The sequence below is a fragment of the Trachemys scripta genome, chromosome 13 (assembly GCF_013100865.1).
Source record: "Trachemys scripta elegans isolate TJP31775 chromosome 13, CAS_Tse_1.0, whole genome shotgun sequence".
NCBI classification, from domain to species: domain Eukaryota; kingdom Metazoa; phylum Chordata; order Testudines; family Emydidae; genus Trachemys; species Trachemys scripta.
This window is the reverse complement of record NC_048310.1, coordinates 1853222-1869716: the sequence shown is the minus strand read 5'-3', so window position 1 is coordinate 1869716 and position 16495 is coordinate 1853222. Positions and strand designations below refer to the sequence as shown.

At 51.5% G+C, this 16495-nt stretch overlaps 1 protein-coding gene and 1 long non-coding RNA gene across 2 annotated transcripts; both read left to right on the top strand.

Annotated features, from left to right (window-relative positions):
• Nucleotides 1-645: 645 nt before the first annotated feature.
• ZNF821 (zinc finger protein 821) lies at nt 646-16004 on the top strand (the record flags this gene model as incomplete). The annotated part of the gene is given in 6 exon segments (XM_034788584.1): nt 646-735; nt 11407-11532; nt 11699-11847; nt 12937-13041; nt 14111-14277; nt 15091-16004. Coding segments are annotated over 6 exon segments (1239 nt in total). The 3' UTR covers nt 15743-16004.
• On the top strand, nt 767-5519 carry LOC117886604. Its single transcript, XR_004648003.1, has 2 exons — nt 767-3169; nt 4962-5519. It is a non-coding gene; the product is annotated as an uncharacterized LOC117886604 (long non-coding RNA).
• Nucleotides 16005-16495: the final 491 nt, after the last annotated feature.

Sequence of the window (16495 nt, the reverse complement as noted above, 5' to 3'; positions counted from 1 at the left end):
GTGGGGGTGTATGTCGCGGGGGTGCAGGGTGCTGGCCAGGTTCGGTCTGTGTTGCTGGGGGGGGATGATGCTGGGCCTGTCCCCGTCTGTGTCGCTGGGGGTGCATGGCGGGTGCCCCATATGTCTCTGTTCCTGGGGGTGCGTGGCAGGTGGCGCTTGGCCGGCTCGGTCTGTGTCACTGGGGGGGGGGGGCACTGGGCTGGCTCTGTGATGCTGGTGGCGGGGGCGCACGACGCTGGGCTGGTTCTGTTTGCGTTGCTGGAGGGGGGATGGTGATGGACCAGTTCTGTCCATGTTGCTGGGGGTGGGCGCAGGGCCCTGGGCTGGTTCTGTCAGTGTTGCTGGGGTAGGGGTGTGCACGGCACTGGGAGGGTCTGTCTGTGTCCCTGCGGGGGTGATGGGCTGGTTCCCTGTGTGTTGCTGCTTGTCCCGGTGAGCAGGGGCCTTGCTGGGCTGGGTGAGTTTGCCTGCAATCGGCTACCGGTGCCCGGTGGGATTGCGGGATGAGCCCTGCGTGCACAGCGGGGTGATCCTTACTCTGGGGTTAGCTTGGAAGGCCGGGGGCAGAGCCAGCCACCTGAGTGAGTTTGGCCGGGGACTTCGAGGGATTCAGTGGGTTTGTGTGATGGTTCTTCTTCTCCGTAGGTGAGCCCTCTGCCGAGGGAAGGACCCCTCTGCTCCTGGGCCAGGGAACCATGTCCCGTCGGAAACAGACCACTCCTAATAAAGTGCATTGTGAGTATTGTGCCCCATGCTATGGCAGCACTCTTGCCTGGTCGCATTTCCCTGGAGTTGGGCGGGGGGGGGCAGATTGGGGGATGTAGAGTTGGAATGGTCAGAGTGGTGTAGTTGTGCTCTGTGGGAGTGGGAAGTTACGGCACTGGCCGCGCTCTGGCATGCGTGGCAAAGCTAGGCATGGACACGCAGCACACCTGAGTAGATGTGTTTGTGCAGGGGATGCCAGCCGTACTTAGTCATCTCATTTCACAGATGAAAGTGCCCTAGGAAATGTGGTGTTTGGCTTTTGGGCTCGGCCTGCGTTTTGGACAGTGAAGGAAATTTTGGGCTGTGTGCTCTGAGAACATGGCTGGGTGCCACTACCTCCTGGGTCTGATCCTTGCTCTGCCACAGACTCACTGGGTGACCTTGGACAAGTCACCCGGGCCAGGTCTGCCCTACTGACCTATATCGGTATAACTATGTCGCTCAGAGGTGTGAAAAATCCACACCCCCCCGGGCGATGTAGTTCTACTGACCTAACCTCCTGTGTAACACTAGGTTGTGGGAGAGCTTCTCCCGTCGACATAGCTACCATCTCTCGGGGAGGCGGATTAATGACACCAAGGGGAGGAGCTCTCCTGTAAGCATAGGAGAATCTTCACTAAGGCGCTACAATGGCACCACTCCAGTATGTGAAGGCAAGGCTTTAGTCACTCTGTGCCTCAGTTTCCCTCCCTGCAGTGATGATGATGAGATGGGTAGTTTAACTGGCTCATGGCCAGATAGATGCTGCCTAGATTACACTCCCTGTTAGCTGAGAGGTGACCCTGTGTTTCTCGAGCAATGTCAAGCACCCAGCATTTGGTTACTGTTGCAGGAGTTGCAGTCACTGTGTGCGTCAGCACTGACTGTAGACACGTAGTGAGCCGTCACGGGAGCTAGGAGACAGGCACACAAACTTTCAGTGACAAAGGGGGCACTGCACAGCTCCAGCTTGTTTCTGCATGACTGCATCAGAGTGCGGGGAGTGGAGTGCGCTGTCACCCACCCAGAAGGATAGTTGGGGTTGCACGCACCCCTGGGGCCTCGACTGAGCTCATAGACTCGTGTATCTCCTATGAGAACTGTGAAGCGGGGGATGAGAGGCTGGAGTCCTTGCTACGAATGGAGTGACTGGTAGGAGTGCAAGACTGAGAGCAGAATGCTGCAGCTAGAACAGTCCTACCAAACGCCGCTCTTGGCTGATGCTACCACCTTGCGTGCATTTGTGTGTTTCTCTCTGCTGTCCTTCTGTATGAATGAGGCAATAGAAGTCTACACATGCTGCACTCTGCACAGCCAGTGGGTGTTTGGGGAGATTGTCACAGGGATTTGGAAAACCCCAAGAGCCCAAGAGAGGCATGGGAGCAGGAGAAGGCCTCCATGGTGGCATTGCCAGAGGTGCCAGCGGTGGCTTTTGGCAGCTGCCCGGCAATTTGTACTCTCCGATTCCTATTCCTCTGTGTTTGGTTTGAGACTGGGCACAGGGTAGCTGTGACTTGCTGCCTGGTGCATTAACTCTTGGGCCTTGTTTTCACAAGAGACATTTGGGGCACTAACCACGGTGTGGTCTCTCCTAGCATGCCTGTAACACACCTCGCGTCCACACACACAGTGCACAGGCATTACAGCTATCATTTGGGTTAGATTTGCTTTGAGCACATGTTAAGGGAGATCAGTGGATGAGATGAGTGACATAACAGCTCTCACAGTACAAATAGCCTTCCCCCTCCTGTCCCACAGTGCCTAGCTGGCCTGTCTGGTCTGTTTGCTGCACTCCACTGCACAGGGGTGAAGTTATTCAGAAGCTAGTAATTTGTACGTATAGCACCGCACACACTGGAGTTCAGTTGTGCACTATTTTCACAGTGAACAAGATCTTCTATTTCTGCAATATTTGATTCTATCACCATGTCTCAGAGGAGACCATCATATGAACATGGTGCCAGCTGGTGTGAAGCTCACATACAGGCTCCGGTATCCATCTAGGGAGAGGTGCTTTGATACCAACTGAACTTCTTCACACACCACACGTTAATGTATGACCAGGTATCTGAGCAGCTGTTTGACGTAGGCATCACCAGGAGAAGCAAGTGGTGCCACAAGAAGAAAAAGGGACTGAAAGGCCTATGCAACATGACCCAGGACAATAACAGTCTCTCCAGCTCAGGATGGAAAACTGACCCCTTTTATAATGAGCGGCACGGAACTGTTGGGACTCACCCATCCACCCAGCCTGCAGAGAGCCCAGGAGTGCCATGCAGAGCACTTGTGACGGACAAGGAGCATCAGCTCCAAGAACTGGGTGAACTGTCAGTATGAGGAGTCAGAATGGGAGACGACAGGCGTATTACAGGGATCTCTTCCTGGGGACGGAGATAGTTTGGGAGGAGGAGGAATTGGGCCACAGGTATGCAGCTTTTTATTGTACTATCTACTACCGGGGTCTGATTTTGCGGGTTGGGGACTGGAGAAGAGTTTTCTGAAATGTTCTGAACGCCGCCATTGATGATTGTAAATGGGTAGATACAGGCTCACAAGAGGGAAGAAGTGTTCACCTTTTTCCCGCTCCACTAGTCCCTGTTCTCTCCTCACTCAGCCACACTGGGACATTTGGCAGCTGCAAGTCCCTCCCTTGCCTGCCCAGTTCAGTCCACCATTATTCCCCAACTGTGGCATCCCCTCATTGAAAGACCAGGGTTAGCTACATGGTCTGCTCTTCCCAGTTAGCACAGAAATACTCAGTTGCATGGCTGCACTCAAATGGGTAGAATAGCAGGGGGAAAACTTCAGAAGAGCACAGAAACCATAATAAAAGTGAGAATATTGTTGTTGTTTCAAGTACAGTAACTCCTCACTTAACGTCCTCCCGCTTAACGTTGTTTCGAAGTTACATCGCTACTCCATTAGGGAACATACGCGTGTAAAGTTGTGCACTGCTCCCTTATAACATTGTCTGGCTGACTTTTCAAGGGAGCGTTGCACAAGTTCCTCTTCTCCGCCTCCTCCCACCCTCCCAGCACTTCCCCCGCTGCCAAACAGCTGTTTGATGGCACTTAGGACTTTCTGGGAGGGAGGGAGCAAGCGGGGAAGCTGCCCCTCCTCCCCCTCTCGGCAGACAGGACCACCCGGAATGCAGGGGCTTTAGGGGCTGCAGGGCCCTGGGCTAAGGGGGCCCTGGCCTGCAGCTCTAAAGCCCCTTTCGGAATGCGACCCTGCGAGCACAGGCCGGAGGACTCGAGGAGCAGGGGCAGCCGCACAGCCAGCGGACGGAGAGAAGTGGCGCTTTCCCCTTCAAAGCGTCGCTTCTCTCCAGCTGGCTTTGAAGGGGAAAGTGCCGCTTCTCTCTGGCTGCTGGCTGCATTTTTCAGGAACATAACTACAGTGTTAAGTGAGGAGTTACTGTAGGCAAATATCAAGTACTACGGTCGTTGCATTTACATTTCATTGTATTGCTGCCCCTCCTGCAGGACTATGGCAACTGATTCATACACGTTTCTTATATCATTCTGTTCTGCCATTTAATGCATGAAAAACAATCCTGCCTTGCAAAGTGATGCAAAAATAATACAGGCCATGATGTATAAGTACACGGCCTGTTCCCTGCTGATTTGAGATACGCAGTGCAATTCTTTTAATCCAGTGGAGATACCGGGGTAGTTCAGTTTAGCCTTTATTTTCTCCCAATTTTCAGGATTAATATCTGAAAACCTTTCCCAGCCGTCATCCAACCCTGCAGTCAAGCGTTGTGGTAGAGATAGCTGCCCCCGAAGCTCACCCTCCCTCCATTCAGACAAGTCACCCTTCTCATCCACGCCAACAGTTCTGCTACAGAGCTCAAGCTTTTCCTCCTGCTCAGATGTTGCTTTTCTTTTTGTGCCCAGGACCCTTTGCAAAATGATGTTTTTGATGTTCTGCAATAAGTAATCTTTGCTAGCTGGATTCCAGTGACCACCTCCTGGCCCCATTCCCTTCATCTCATTAGCACGTTAATCCTCCCTCCCCACCCACCCATATTCTTATAAGTGGGGTGTGAATTCTGCTATATCTTTAACATCTCTGGGTGGAGGAAGAAAGCGCCTCGCTTTCAGTTCCAAACTGAACATAAATGGTCACTTGTACCAAATCCCTTGATACTAGGAGAGCTAGATGGGCTATTGCTGTGGTTATTAACTTCCCTTTTTTTTTTTTTTTTATTTCAGTGCCTTTACAGCCATATGGACATGCCCGAACAGGGATGGGCAGGTGCATTAGCTCCCCGGTGAGAAAGTTTCAGGTCCTGGAAAAGGAAGTGCGGAGAAGACCTGTGTGAACAGGGACTCTGGCCCCTCCTTGAACTTGTACAAGTATTTAAAGAGGCTCCTCTCAGAACGCGTGTAGGCTGAGCAGGACAGGGGACTTATGTAAGGCTTTTGCTGGAGCGCGAGAGATGTGAATGGAGGAGGCAGGGCCCAGACGTGCAGGGCTCAGGAAAAACTGCCTGCCAAGTTGACACCATCTGGTCTTGGCAGCCATGCCTTCCCCTCCTGCCCAACACCACTGGGGCCCTGTACCACCACAGCCATTCTCAGGCACCCCACTCTTTTACAAGACTGTGGAAAGGAGAACTGGAGCCCAAAAGCAAGGCACTATCAGGAACCTCAGCATGCTTGCTCTAGCCGGTTGTGGTGTAACTCTGGTGACTTGTTTTAGTATTGCAGCAGACCTGCAGCCTTGTTTGTATTTAATAAAGTTGTGGAAAAGCATCTGTGATTTCAATACCCAGCATACTGTCCTTTATCCCCACAAGCCACTCCCCGTGCTCCTTTGCCAAAGGGAATGCACACCACCACCACATCACAAGTCCTTGGACTGGTGCGTCTGGCCTGTCTGTACCCCAACTGCGCACTTCTCCATCAGTTCCCTAAGAGGCTAGGTCAGTGTAATAGGGTAGGAGCTTAATGAGGGGTCTAAAAAAGTAGCGTAACATTGAATTCCCTCTCCCCAGTTCCACACAGGCACTTAGGGTGCATATGCTCCTGGACTGTGTGATATGGGCAGAATGCTGAGAGTCTGCAGCACTGCCATGACTGTCTGGCTAGTCCAGCTGGGAGTGGTGCTGCCTCCTTCCTCCACTGCTCCTGCAAGTAACCACCTTGGTTTCACATGTGATCTGCAGAAAGGCAGCAGGCAGCTGTTAGCACGACATCCCTCATGGAGACTGAGGTTGATATTATTCATAGGAAGAGTCCCTCTCTGCACACTCCTGCAAAGCCCTGTGCTTAGGAGAATCCTGATGTCACACACTTGGCCCAGTCACATTACATACGTGTTCAGGACCCCACGGCAAGGCCCACATCCCCATGGACTAGGCTGGGAGGGACATGTCCCACAAATAGTGCCTGATTATAGGAATAGGAACCCTAATTATTTGACTCCTTTAGTGATCTCTGGTACATTCTCCACCTTGCTCTCATACCCTTGCTGCCCCCCCACAGACATACGAGTCTAGCATGGTTCCCTGTTCACTAGTAATAATCCAGGAGAGCAATTTACCATAGGAGAATGAGGATCTTATGCTCATAATCTGTTGGAACCAGCTCCCCACAAGTGCTGAAATTCTGCGTTCTTTGCTGCTTGCCTCCGGTCTCTCGTACCTTGGTCCTGCCAGTCTGAGGTTGAGATTGGGACCCAAAAGGACAGAAGCAGCATTCCACCCACTCGAAATCATTCTCCAACACTATTTGGAATCATCCACTGGGTGAGGGTGTACGTGACTGGGAACTGCTGCTTTCAGAGACAGGCCCCACCACACTATCCTTTGCTACCTTGCCTCACACACCTAGTAATTGCTTTCTAAAAACTCCAGGAGAAACCTTCCTTGTTGAGCGTGCAGCCTTGGCTCCATTTCTGACAAAAGAATTAGGAAATTATGCTGGCAACCAGAGGCTTTTGGGAATTTACCAGGGGATTATGGGAATTTGACCTCCTTTCCCATAATTCCCCTGGAATTGCTGAAGGCTTTTTGAACTCTCACAACTCATGGCTTCATCAAGCATGCCAGGGACTGTGGGATAGGTAGTGAGAAGGCAGGGCAAGTGTGGACGTGGGACAAAACAGTAAGTGAAACAGCTGCCTAATATGGACATGCTCTGTCATTGATACTTATGCTGGTGGCTATCCCAATGAAGTTTTTTAACTATGGGGGCACCAGCCATAGCTTCAGATTTAAAGCAAGTTTTGCACTTAAATTTCTTTATGTACAGTGCATCTTCTCCAAAAGTACAGCATTTACTCTGAGTTGTTACTGAATTTCCTGAGTATTTACAAATAAAGCCAACAATTAATTTGGGTTAAAATGGATTTAAAAATTAGTCCCTTGAAAAATGTAATGCCTCGTGTCAGGTTTTTGTTCATCCCAAACAATCTCAGCTCGAAATCTGCACAAGATTGGCGGAGAGCTGAAGCATGGTCTGGGGCAATGAGTAGTTTGTGTGGGATTAATGTTCTCTGTTCAGAGAGGCTGATGAATCAAAGAACTGCCCTATGTCAGCATGGCTGCCATCTACTATTCGCAGTAGGACTAAGGCCATGACATGCCCTCAATTAAGATACACTTCTCAAAATGGCCAGTATCTCCCATTGTTCTCACTGAGGCTGTCCTTAGCACAAATGCCTACCGTTGCCTAGCATTTTTGCCACCTGATAGTATGGGGAGTCACCATTTTCCTGGAGGGCAGCTTGGCTTCACTTCCATTGGGAACAAAGGATGGCAGTGACCATATTTGCTAAGGGCAGCCAGTGTCCTCAGTCCTGTTGGGAACAGGCCATTTTGAAAAGGGGAGCTGTGTATGAGTTTCTTAGCGGGATAATTTTTCAGGTATGAAGAATAACACAAAGAATGACAGTGCTAAATATTTGTTTTCAAAAGCTACCTGTTACATCAAATCTACTCAGCTGAGAGGCTAGGAGGGAGAACTGATGAGGACAGGAAAACACAGGAGTTTGGGCGGGGGGCATGTGGTGGACTGCAGGGAAGATGAATTTGGCATGTGTGGATAGGAGAATGTAGCAAACAGGATGGGGGGGGAACACTCGGGTGTGCACTCCAGCTGCTTTGTGCTGCTCTGACAATACAAAGAAGCTGTAAGCGCAGCTTAACCAGCCACTGTGCTCCAGCTGCTTTGCACTGCTCTCTAGAGATGTAAAGCAGCCAGAGCACACCCGTAAATCTGGCCTGAGAGGTTAGTTAGAAAAACAACAACAACTTCAAATCATTAGAAATATCCCATGGTAGCATTTTTGTTGGGTTTGGAACTTTTTAATAATTTAACAAAGAAATTCACAGACAAAAGATAGATTAAAATGGAATTAAGGTCTCATGTTACGGGGCATGACAGTAATTTAGGGTAAAATACATATACAGGGATATTGTAATTACCCTAAAATCAGGCATTATAAACCCAGGAAATTCAGACTTTGGGTTAAATTTAAGCGACAGCTAAACATGTTAAGTTTTGGGTGCACAGGTAAGGCACCCAAATAACCTTAACTCTGCCCCCTAGTGACACCATGAAGGGGGATAAACAAGAGAAAATATCATGTGTCTTTAACAATCAATCTATTTAATCCACTGGTTCTCAACCAGGGGTATATGTACCCCTGGGAATACACAGAGGTTTTCCAGGGAGTACATCAGCTCATCTAGATATTTGCCTAGTTTTACAACAGGATACATAAAAAGCACTAGCGAAATCAGTACAAACTAAACTTTCATACAGACAATGACTTGTTTATACTGCTCTGTATACTATACACTGAAATGTAAGTACAATATTTATATTCTGATTTATTTATTTTATCATATGGTAAAAATGAGAAAGTTAGGAATTTATCAGTAACAGTGAGCTGTGACACTTTTGTATTTTTATGTCTGATTTTGTAAGCAAGTAGTTTTTAAGCGGGGTGGGGGGGGGTGGTAGGGGTACGCAAGACAAATCAGAGTCCTGAAAGGGGTACAGTCATCTGGACAGGTTGAGAGCCACTGATTTAATCTAATGTGTGATCTCAAGCATTAAAAGGCACTTATGAGAATGGTCTGACCATTGCATAGGGTCACTGCAGGGCAAAGTTAAAGTTGTGTCGGGACCTACCAGAGCATTTCCAGACCTTATCATGGGTGGTGTTCTTTTATACATAACCCTAACTCTGAACGTCTGAGCTTATAGTGCCTGATTTGGGGCTAATTACAACATTATTGTGACATCTTGTACCCTAAATTACTGATCTGCAATCTCAACCTTAACTCCATTTTTGCACATTTTTTGTCAGATAATCAGGGTGGATAAAAATCAATCCTTCATTTAAAAAAATATTATTTTTGTTAGATTTTGCATTTAAATAGAGCTTTTCTTTTAAAAAATAAACCTATTTGAATTATGATAACGTATATTGAGGCCTAAATTTACAATAACCTACTCAAATAGTTGAAATCAAATAAAAAGCATTCAAGCAGTATCTGTTTGCTGCCGAAATGTTAAGGAAAGTTATCCCTGAACTGGTAGCAGTTGCTGGCTAAGCATGGGGAACCAGAGTCTAATGCTAAACTAGCTTTTGACAGCAGCAGCCTCATCTACAGGTGCAGAGAGAATATTTTCTTCATTTCAGTTTATTCAGCTAGTTCAGTTCAGTGACTTCAAAGTTGAGTACCAGCTAGGAGTTGAACTGGCAGGAAAGTTTGTTTTCCTTGTCCAGTCAATGAATAAAAATAAGGTGTGAGTGGGTGAGAGCTACTGGTTCTGAAATCTTGAAGGCCAGATGCCCAGATCCTCAAGGTGTTTAGGCGCCTGGCTACTATTAGAGTTGTGGCAGGGAAGCACCATGGGTGGGATTCACAATGGGACAGAGAGGTTGCAACACTCTGTCACGCTGCACAGGACCAAGGCTGCAATCCGTAGAGCTGAGTTAGGTGCCGGGGCCTCTATACAATCCATGGGGCGAGAGAGGCCTAAGAACGGGAGCCACAGAAGCCAGCGCACCAGGCAAGGGGCTGCCTAAGGGCGATGCGCAAGGGTGTGTGCTAAGCCCCCATCCCTCTTCGGAGAAAAGTGTCTCAGCCCAGGCTGCAGCTAGCGAGCCAGGAACAGAACCCAGCAGCCAGGCAGCGTCGGTGCTGAAGGGGTTTCTTGTGGGAATGAGGTAGGCACCTCATGGTGTCACACAAAATGGAGACTGGTGGGGGAGAAATACTGAAAGAGTGATTGGAGCAGGGGGCTTGGCCCAGGGTCTGTTAGCTCTCTCATTCCCATGCTCTTGCTGGAGTATCTGTGGCGACCAAGACATCCTCATATCAGAATAACCCATAGCTCAGCGGTGAGAGGGCTATCTGGAGCGGTGGCAGAGCCCTGTGCAAGTCCTTTCTCTTCCCCCGGTTCATGGAACGCCCTGGGGCTGGGTGTGAGACAGGCACCCAGACGCCTAGTGGGAGACAGCAGTGCACATGCCCCAAGGCAGAGACTTTGGTGCCAAGTGAGTTTAGGCACCTACAGAGTTTGATGGGAGTTTTGTGGATCACAGTGGAGCCAAACCCGGCACTTGGGCAGGTCCCCCTGAGGCTTAGGCATGTAAGTGCTTTTGTGGCTCTGGGCCCCGGTCAGGTCACTGCAGTAACTGCCACTAATACGGCCTTTCATAGACCCAGTGGAGATGCCAAACAGGGTTTGAGAAATTCATTGTTCCCAGCGTATCTAGCACATTTCAGGTAGTTCTGTTTAGCTAATGAGAAACAACGTCTTATCTTCCAAGGCCAGAGGGGACTCCGGTGCTCAAGTAGTCTTACCGCCAGCATAACACAGGCCACAGCACTTCCCCAAAATAATCCCCCTGGACATGTGGCGTCTTTTAGAACAACGTCACAATGCTGAGTCTGTGCATTTGTAATTGCATTCCAATTTCCATCCAAATGCAGCTTGACACAGCTCACCAGGAAAACAGATCACCCAGGAAGTGTAGCACTTGCCATTTGCTAACAAAATAGAAAACATATAACCATTAAGAATCTGACTAAGCTGTAAAATTGCTTAAATGTGTGTAAAGAGAGCACATCCTGCTGCTTAGCAGAAACCCGCCGAATCTAGTGGAACAGCTACATTTAGCTGCAAATCAACATGTTTTAATGGTTATCAACCACTGAGAATCAACCTTTTAAAAAAAATTAATTACAAATACAAAACAAGATTAAAAACCAATTGTTTACATCAGTCCCCCTGCTGGCAGCGTGGCCATGTGGCGAAAGCACACTCTGTCGGGCCCATCTGGCTGTGGCATGAGCATACGTTGGGCTAGAAGAGGGTTTCTGCCGGCTCTGTGTGCCAGGCCGGGGATCTAGGGAGAGGATGGGCAGGGTGCAGTGTGTTTTTGGTGGGGAGGGGTGACTGGGGCCAGGAGTTTGTCACTACCAGCTTCTAACAATTAGCCCCATGCTAAGCAGGCACAAGGGTGTTGGTGCCCTGGGGCAGGACAGTGCAGAGCTTTCAACAGATTCTTGCTTGAGGCTGATAAGAGCAGGTGTGTCTGAGCAGCTTGGTGCCTGAATGTCGCTCCTGGTGAACATGCTGAAGAGTGCGCTGGAAACGCAGCCTCTGACTGTTCTGTCTTTGGGGCTGCCAGGGGAGCAGGTCTTCGCAGGCCTGGAGGAGCAAGCCCGCCAGGCCATGATGAAAAGTGACTTTCCTGGAGCCTTTGGAGACCAGCGGCCAACAATTCACCAGCTGCAGGATCAGGACTCCAGCAGCAGTGAGTTCAGCACCTTCGGGTAATGGATGGAGTAGACTGACTGGGGGGAGGGTTGGAGGGTGCAGGGTGGGTGTACACTTTGATGAGTCCTGTAGCTATGGACTGTTTTCGGGGCTGGCCTGAAGCTGCTGCGTAGGGCCCCAAGTGATTGGTTTGTGTGTTCCAGGCGACAGCGAGGGGGAGGAAGAGGAGACCACGCAGGACGAAGTCTCTTCGCACACCTCTGAGGAGGACGGCACAATGGTGAAAGTGAAAAAGGAATTCGAAACTGCAGAGCAGCCTGTAGCTGGAAACCAGCGGATTGGAGCAAATGAGGCAAGTGGTTCACTGTCTTGCAGTACGTTCTGGCCACGCCCCAGAATGGAGATACCCCACCCACCTCCTAGAGCTGGCAGGGACCCCGAACGGGCCGCGAGTCCAGCCCCTTCCTTCACTAGCAGGACCAGGTACTGATGTTGCCCCAGATCCCTAAGTGGCCCCCTCAAGGAGGGGGGCCCACAACCCTGGGGTTAGCAGGCCAGTGCTCAAACCACTGAGCTATCCCTACCCCCAATGGAGGTGCTTGGGCACCTACTCAGGTCTGGCTCAGTTTTCTTTATGGGGAGTGGTGCTATGTATCTTGCTTTCTCCAAACATGGGCCAAGGCATGTAGGCTACTGTTCTGGGAGCTCTTGGACTGCCAGGAGCAGCCGTTCTGTGGTAGGGGACAGAAGTGGGGGCAGAGGGAATCTGAACTACAGCTGCTCAAGTGAGCCACTCCCAGGACATGGCACTGGACGGAGTCCTCTGCTGTCTCTCTGATCCACTTCCATCCACCCTTGCTGTTGATTGCCGCGCAGGCCATGCAGTTAGCGCCATCTAGGTTCCAGAATATGAGAGAGACAGGGTGGGTGAGGATATTACCTCGCTCACCTTGTCAGCCAGTCCAAGTGTCTTCCATGTCCAATTCTTCTGCCTTGTACCACCTGTCTGCCCGGCACAGGTCAGAGAACATGGCCTACCTCACACCTCGCTGACCTGGGTCCTTGGCAGTGGGGGAACTGTTCCAGTGCCTCCGCCATGCAAACAGGAGGAAAAAGCCGACCCTATGCAGTGCCCACAAGAAACCTGTGGACTCCATGGCGCTTCTGACTCTTCTGCCTTGTGGGCTATAGAAGCTCTGCATGAGGTCTGCTTTTTCCTCCTGTTTGCACAGAGGAGCTGGGAATAGTCCCGCACTGCCAAGGACCCAGGTCAAAACGCAGCGAGGTCGGGCATATTGTCCGAGCTGTGCAGGCAGTGAGGTGATGTGAGGCAGAAGGGTTTATGGAGTGTCCTGCTGCAGTGCACGTGAGAGTGGGGTGGGCTGCGAGAAGGAAATCTCTTTTCCTGACTTTTACTGAATTGGCTTCTCCTTGTTCTTAGGTGACTGAGGATTTGAACACAGGCCCCATGCTGGGACTGTCGCAGTGCCCGCTCTGCCAGCTGGAATGTGGGAGCAGAGAGCAGCTCATTGCTCACGTGTACCAGGTAGGAGACGTCTTCCTGATGAACTTAGATAACCAGGGCTCAGCCCTCTCTCGGGGTGAAAGGAACTGAAGTGATAGAAGGACCTGGAGGAGCCCTTTGCTGGCCCCACCTTCAGACTTGACACTGGAGGAGGGACTGTGGGGTTATTCTGATTCTGATTTTGTCAGTAGCAAAGACACATTTCCAGCTGGAAAGTAATTGAAGGTGACTGTAGACGCTGCAAACCAGAATAGTGGAATCAGCCAAGCGCTCTGAAACGTGGCCTCTCTGCCACACCCCGTCTCACAACTCTAGGGGCTGACCTCAGCTAATTTCAGCCCCGGTTGGGAATCTTCATCTGTTTTCAAACTAGGCACAGAAACTGCTTTGCAGTGTGCATTGGGGCAAGACCCATCCTGCTGGCCTAGCCAGTCCTGTCATGGGTCCCACCTATCGAAACAGCTGCTCTTTCACAGAGAGAGCTGCAGCTCTGCACCAGGCCAGCCCTTGCTGGGGCCCCCCACCAGGTTAGTGTTTGTACAACTAGTAATGAAACACTTTCCTTCCCCAAACCAGCAGCCATCAAGGGGAGCCCCTTTGGTATGACTGAAAAAAGTCACCCCTTCTGTAGGCCTTTCATTCTAACCCAGTCTCCGTTCCCAATTGCCGTTTACAGTGAGGCTGGTTTTGCATGCACATGTTTGCAGGCACCTTCCCTAAGTGAGCTCGATCACGCTTTACACAGAGGAAGCGCTCCCTCAGCTGCAGCAGTGAATACTGCAAGTAGACTTGTCCAGGCCCTTCCACTCCAAGGGCCTGAGCCCTAACTGCCTCCTCATGCACTGACATGCAGCCGTAAACAAGCTTCACCTCCCATAACCAACATGCCTACCACTGCAGTTCATTCTCAAGGACTTGGGCTTTGCCCGGGAACCTACAGACAAAGGTTCTGGTGGTAGCAACAGAGGCAAGCCAAGTACCAAACCACGGGGAGGAGCTGAAAGATTTCTCCATACCCACCAAGCATTTAACAGGCAGAGCAGGCTTTCTGGGCAGTTTGGTCACTGAAAACCTAGGGCTTGTTTTGCAGCACACTGCAGCTGTGGTCAGTGCCAAGAGCTACATGTGTCCGGTGTGTGGCAGAGCCCTCAGCTCCCCAGGGTCCCTGGGGCGACACCTCCTGATCCACTCAGAGGACCAACTGTCAAACTGTGCAGTGTGTGGGGCGCGCTTCACCAGCCATGCCACATTCAACAGGTGAGACTTTCCTCCCGCTTCGGTTGGGGTTGCATGCAGACATGTCAGGCCCTGAGAGTCACAATTAGCAGGGCTGCTTCAGGTGAAGCCACCGGATTGATCACCTCAGCCTTTGGAGACTGGAGTAAAACATTAACTACTGCTACCCTGCACTTGCGGGAGAGCTGGAACTATTCCCCAAGGGAGCCTACTTCCAGCTGTCCCTCGCCACAGGCAGATCCAGAATCTGTGCTCAGGGCTAGAACTTCCGGACCATGCTGTCTAGAACTGGCTCCCTAAGTCCTAGCCCAAGCCACGCAGAGCCCTGCAGGAAAGCAGTGTTGTTTCCTTTACTCTAGAAATTCCAGTGTCTGGTGGAGCACTAGAGCCAAGCTCAGTCCCATGGTGTTCCCCTGCCCTTTGTCCGTCCTGGAGGAATCGTCGTGGGCACTGAGTCTCCGGGCGGGGCAGGTGGCTCTCAGGCTCTGGACTCAGGTAACCCTGGCTCTGATGGATGAGCTGTTCAGTAGCAGAATTACAACTGAAGCATGAAATCCAAAGGTGCCAGGGCTGGAGCATCTGAGCGGCTAACTGGGTAATTCCTGAATTCAGGCTCCCCAGCCTTAATTCATTGCTGACATTGTCCCCACACCCTTTACGTGGGTGCTCCTGGCAAATGTGTCCAGGTATGTTAACATCACCAAAGCCCTTGATGCACACCACTATCGTGGGCTGTTAGTGGCTGGGCCATTGCCTCTCCCCTGTGCGGGCGGCTCCCTGCAGGGCACACTGTGTCAGCCGGAGATCCTTGATTCTGTTCTTTCTGCTTTCCAGTGAGAAACTGCCAGAAGTGCTAGCAGATTCCTTGCCTACCCCGCACAGCGAGGGCCCTTCCGGTGCTGAGGAGAAGGACGTTGCCTTTAACGCCCCTGTGTATCCTGCGGGCATCCTCCTAGTGTGCAACAACTGTGCTGCCTATCGCAAGCTGCTGGAGGCACAGGCTCCTGGCGTGCGCAAGTGGGCGCTTCGCCGGCAGAACGAGCCACTGGAAGTGCGGCTTCAGCGCCTGGAGCGGGAGCGCACGGCCAAGAAGAGCCGGCGGGACAACGAGACGCCAGAGGAGCGGGAGGTGAGGCGCATGCGGGACCGAGAGGCTAAACGCCTGCAGCGCATGCAAGAGACAGATGAACAGCGGGCGCGGCGGCTGCAGAGGGACCGGGAGGCCATGAGACTGAAACGTGCTAATGAGACCCCGGAGAAGCGGCAGGCGCGGCTCATCCGGGAGCGCGAGGCCAAGAGGCTGAAGCGGCGCCTGGAGAAAATGGACATGATGCTTCGGGCCCAGTTTGGCCAGGACCCCTCTGCCATGGCTGCTTTGGCAGCCGAGATGAACTTCTTCCAGCTGCCAGTGAGCAATGTGGAGCTGGAAAGCCAACTGCTGGGCAAGATGGCCTTCGAGGAGCAGAGCAACAGCACGCTGCATTGAGCTGTAGCCCAACCACCGCTGCGGCTCCACGTGGCCCACAGGACGCCAGCAGCCTGGCCTCTGCCGCTGGCACCTGACTGACCCTCCCCGCCCCCACTCCTCCCACAACAGGCAGATCTGGGCTGCTGCTGCACATGGGAATGGAGCTGGGAGGCGTCTGCTCAGGCAGTACTGGTGAGAGCGGGCTGTCGGGATACAGTCTGCTCCAGTGGCCGAGCCACAGCCGACGAACAGAGGGAAAATAAATTAATTTTATGTGTAATGAGTCACCTTCCATGGCTGTTGCTTCCTCCTGGGCTTGGACCTTGTAGCGTAGCTGGCTGCTGCGGTTCCTTTCTGCAGGTGGAAAGCCTTTCCCAAAGGGAGGGCAACCTGGGCCTCCATTCCACCCCAAAATCCATCTGGATAGTCTGTGTGGGGGGTCTCTAGCGGCATGAGTAGTGGGATAGAGGACTTTGTTTGGCCACAGCACAGGGCAAGTCATTCACCCGTGGGGTCTGTAAAAAGGATGGGATACCACCGACCTTCTGGGAAGGGGGCTGTAGCCGCACTAACCCCGGTAGTGTTGTGACTGCCCTTGGGTTCCAGTAGCACTCATGACATGCTAGGAGAAGAGTCCATTCTGGCTCCTAGGAACTCATTTTAAGCAGACGGCCTCACAGACAGGATGGGGAAAGGGAACAACCGTAGGTAACCTGCTCCTCTATAAGCAGCCTGGCAAGAGTGGAGGGGGCCTTGCTTGTGGACCGGGGA